At 37.8% G+C, this 3,878-nt stretch overlaps 1 protein-coding gene across 1 annotated transcript; it reads left to right on the top strand.

The window, feature by feature from the left end:
• The first annotated feature begins 311 nt into the window (after window positions 1-311).
• On the top strand, window positions 312-1,601 carry LOC121969118. Its single transcript, XM_042519040.1, has one exon. It carries the CDS (start codon window positions 312-314, stop codon window positions 1,599-1,601), a length of 1,290 nt encoding a protein of 429 aa, XP_042374974.1.
• The last annotated feature ends 2,277 nt before the right edge of the window (window positions 1,602-3,878 follow it).

Below are 3,878 nucleotides of genomic sequence, written 5' to 3'. Positions count from 1 at the left end.
GCATTAGTTTCCTTATCAACTTCTCTAAAATTTAAGGTAAACAATCAACTTTATTAAATTTAGATAATCTCTTTTCAATACATGGTACATCAGCTACTCTATAATTTACCATATCTTTATTTATTTATTATTATTTCTCTCTCCTCTATACTTTTTTATTATTATCTATATTAATGATTTTGCACCAACTTTCCCAACGTCTATATTCCTCCAACGACCATATTTTTTTAGTATAAAATTACATAATATTATGAATATCTATCCATATCATCAATCTCATACAATTACAATTTTTCCAAAAAAATTCAATAATGTCTCATTTCATTAGTAATTACGATTGTCTACTTTCTTCTGATGATGAGTTGGAAACAATTGTAACTGCCTTTTTAATTGAAGATTCATTGGATGATGAAGAAGGTTCGCGATCACAGATCATTCCCGGCAAGCAACGACGTGTGTTTATTAGGAGAAATCTGTTGGAGGGTCACATACGTCTCTTCAATGACTACTTTGCTAATCCATCGGTATATCCTCCTAATATTTTCAGGAGGAGGTTTCAAATGAATCGTGACCTCTTTCTTCGAATTCTTAACAATGTGGAGAATCATGAACCATACTTCGTTCAAAGAAGAAATGTTGCTGGAACTCTTGGGCTTTCTTCTTTACAAAAGGTGACTGTCGCCTTGAGGATCCTTGCTTATGGAGTTGGAGCTGATCTCATGGATGAGTATGTAAGAATTGGAGAAACCACAGCCATAAAGAGCATGAAACTTTTTGTCAAAGCGGTAATCTCAATCTTTGGAGATGAGTACTTGCGGTCTCCAAATAGCAATGGCATTGCTAGATTGCTAGCAGTCGGTGAGAAACGGGGATTTCCAGGTATGTTGGGGAGCATTGACTGTATGCACTGGAAATGGAAGAATTGTCCGACTGCATGGAGAGGTATGTATACTGGTCATGCACATGAGCCAACAATTATTTTGGAAGCAGTGGCGTCTTATGATCTTTGGATATGGCATGCATTTTTTGGTTTACCTGGGTCACATAATGATATCAATGTGCTAGAAAGATCTAATATATTTACAGAAATTACTGAAGGTCGTGCTCCTAAAGTTAACTACTCAATCAATGGCCACGATTATACTATGGGATACTATCTTGCAGATGGAATCTATCCTTCATGGTCTACATTTGTCAAAACCATTCCAACACCACAAGGTCGTAAAAGGCAATTGTTTGCATCAACTCAAGAATCTACAAGGAAGGATGTCGAGCGAACATTTGGAGTTCTACAGGCACGCTTTGCAATTGTTTGTGGACCAGCATTATATTTTTGTCAATCTGTACTGAAAGATATTATGATGGCGTGCATAATATTACACAACATGATCGTTGAGGATGAAAGAGATTCTTACCTTAGAGCACATAACTTTGATTATGACCAAGAAGATGATACAAACTTAGAACCAATTTCCCGTTATCCCACTTCTCAATTTGTGGATTTTCTTCAACGTCATCGCGGCATTAGAAACAAAGAAACTCATTCACAACTACAATTTGACCTTATTAAACATCAATGGTTGCTACGAGGTGAAGAGTGATATCAACCAAAATATGTGTTTTTTATGTTACATTTTATTTACAATGTTATTGCACTTGAATTTAAGTTGGTTTTGATGTAATATTGTATGATGAAGTAGCATATTTACAAACCATAATAAAATTTCAATAGTTGTTCCAAAAAAAAAGAATATAGTAGCATATTACAACACAATACCAAAAGTATAAAATCTGATATCAATTCTTCATATTTTGAAGAATTTGTAATCGTCGTTTCATAATGTACTCTCGTTGCACTTCATCCAATCCACTAATATCCATCAACATAATCTTTTCATTTTTTTTCTTCCTCGGCCATCGTGATCAAACGGTCTTTCTACTTCACCTTTTCTTTTTCAATTTCTGTTTTCAGCTTAATCTTCTCCTTTTCAATTTCTACCAACATATCTATTTTTCCCATCTTTTCATAGTGGAGTTGCTTCTTGTCATTAGTTATTCTCTCAACCACTTCTTCAAGTTGTTTCGATTTTTCTTCTTTGTGATTTTTTTTCTTCTCTTGATCTTTTTGAGCCTTCCTGCCTTGTGGTCTCTCCCAATGAGAGGACATTGAAAACAAGTCTTCATCTCCCAAATTTATAGTGTGTGGGGTAGGAGGAGAAGCAGAAGTGACCTTCTTTTTTCCCCTTGACTTCTTCTTTCTGCAATATCCATTTTGGTTGATATCTTAATATTTCCCAACAATGCTCAAATGTGAATTCATTGTTTTCATTCTCTTTGTAGCTAGCTTTAGCCAACTTAATCTGTAAAGAGTACAAATTTATCATGACCAAAAGTGTTTGCTGTTGGATCGAAAGTGCTAGAGGGGGGGGTGAATAGCGCTCGTGGCTTTCACAATCGATTTCGTAAAATACGAGTAATAACACAACGGAAATAGTAAAATGCACAAACACACAGAAGACACGAGAAGTTACTTCGTTCGGAGCCTATCTTGACTCCTACTCGAAGGCTCGCGGTCGTTGACCGCTTTCGGTGGGCAACAACTATAGTATCGCAAGAAGAATTACAGTTGTGAAGTATAATTGAAGTGAAAGCAACAATAAGACTGATTATACCGACGACAAGAACAGTGTCTCAGAGTTTTGGGTCGTCGGGATCTTGTAGTAGCACTTCTGGACGTCTTTTGGAGCAGCACGTTGAAGAAAGAAGGCCTGGAAATCGTTGTCTTAATCTGCTGCTCGAAACACTCTTTTAAACAGTGCTCAAGGCGCCTTGAAACCCCTCCGAGGTGCCTCAAACTCAGCGAGTCAGTCGCACAGATCAGTGTAGACTCCTTCTGCGCTTACTGTAATGCCCGAAAATTCTCAAATCAATTTTAGAAATATTCTATGATTTTTCTGGAATTTTAGAATATTTTTACGGAATTTTTGGAGTAACGGAAGTAGTAAAAATAAATAAAATCGTAAAACAGCTTAAGCGGGAATCGAACCCGAGACCTAGCGAATTCTATGCCTTATGGATGACTTAGTAACCATGTGGCCCCAGCAGGGGTGTGCTGAAAGAAGAGGGAAACAATTATATTTGAGGTTGAGTTGGGGTGAAATTAATCACTTAATATAAATAGGAGATTTAAGTGGGGATTGATTATTTTTTATCGATAGTTTTCTCTCCCTCAAACCCTCACCCGCCGACCCCTCTCCCTTCATCACCTCTCGGCGCCCAAGCCCAAGGAAGAACCTAGGGTTCCATCCCTAGGGCCATAGGAGTATCTTCCGGCAACATCAAAGGCACGAGAACGCTCCTCTCCGAGAGAAGAGCACATAGACGCGAGGAGATCAACGAAGGGATCTTCTCCACCGGAAACCTAGCGATCAGATCGTAAGGAAAACTAGCGCAGGATGTAAGAAACCCCTCACCTGCAGTATAAGTAGCTATTCGCATGTTTTTCTGCATTAGTTTAGTGGTGTGCAGATTTTTAGTATGAAGGGTGTGGTTTAGTGCACACCAAGTATTTGACAGAATGTTTAGATCAGTAAAATGCTACAGTAGGCATTTTAATAGCTCAATAAATGCAATAGAAGCATTTAAAATAGCATATTAGTCTTACTACAGATTTTATGGGACTACGGTCCAATGGGTGGGCTCCCACAGTCGCCTCTAAGTTCAAATAACCTAGTTCTAGGTTCAGATAACCTAGTAAGAGCAAGATAAGGTCTATTAGCTACAAATCAGTATTTTCCTTTTCAGTGGCACTGTACTGGACTTCAGTTGTCCTTGGGTTAGGCTCCCATAGTCGTCCCTAGGTTTAGATAACCTAGTAA

Source organism: Zingiber officinale, chromosome 4A, assembly GCF_018446385.1.
Source record: "Zingiber officinale cultivar Zhangliang chromosome 4A, Zo_v1.1, whole genome shotgun sequence".
In the NCBI taxonomy this organism is placed as follows: Eukaryota; Viridiplantae; Streptophyta; class Magnoliopsida; order Zingiberales; family Zingiberaceae; genus Zingiber; species Zingiber officinale.
The sequence above is the reverse complement of the archived record's forward strand: the minus strand, read 5'-3'. Positions and strand labels throughout refer to the sequence as shown.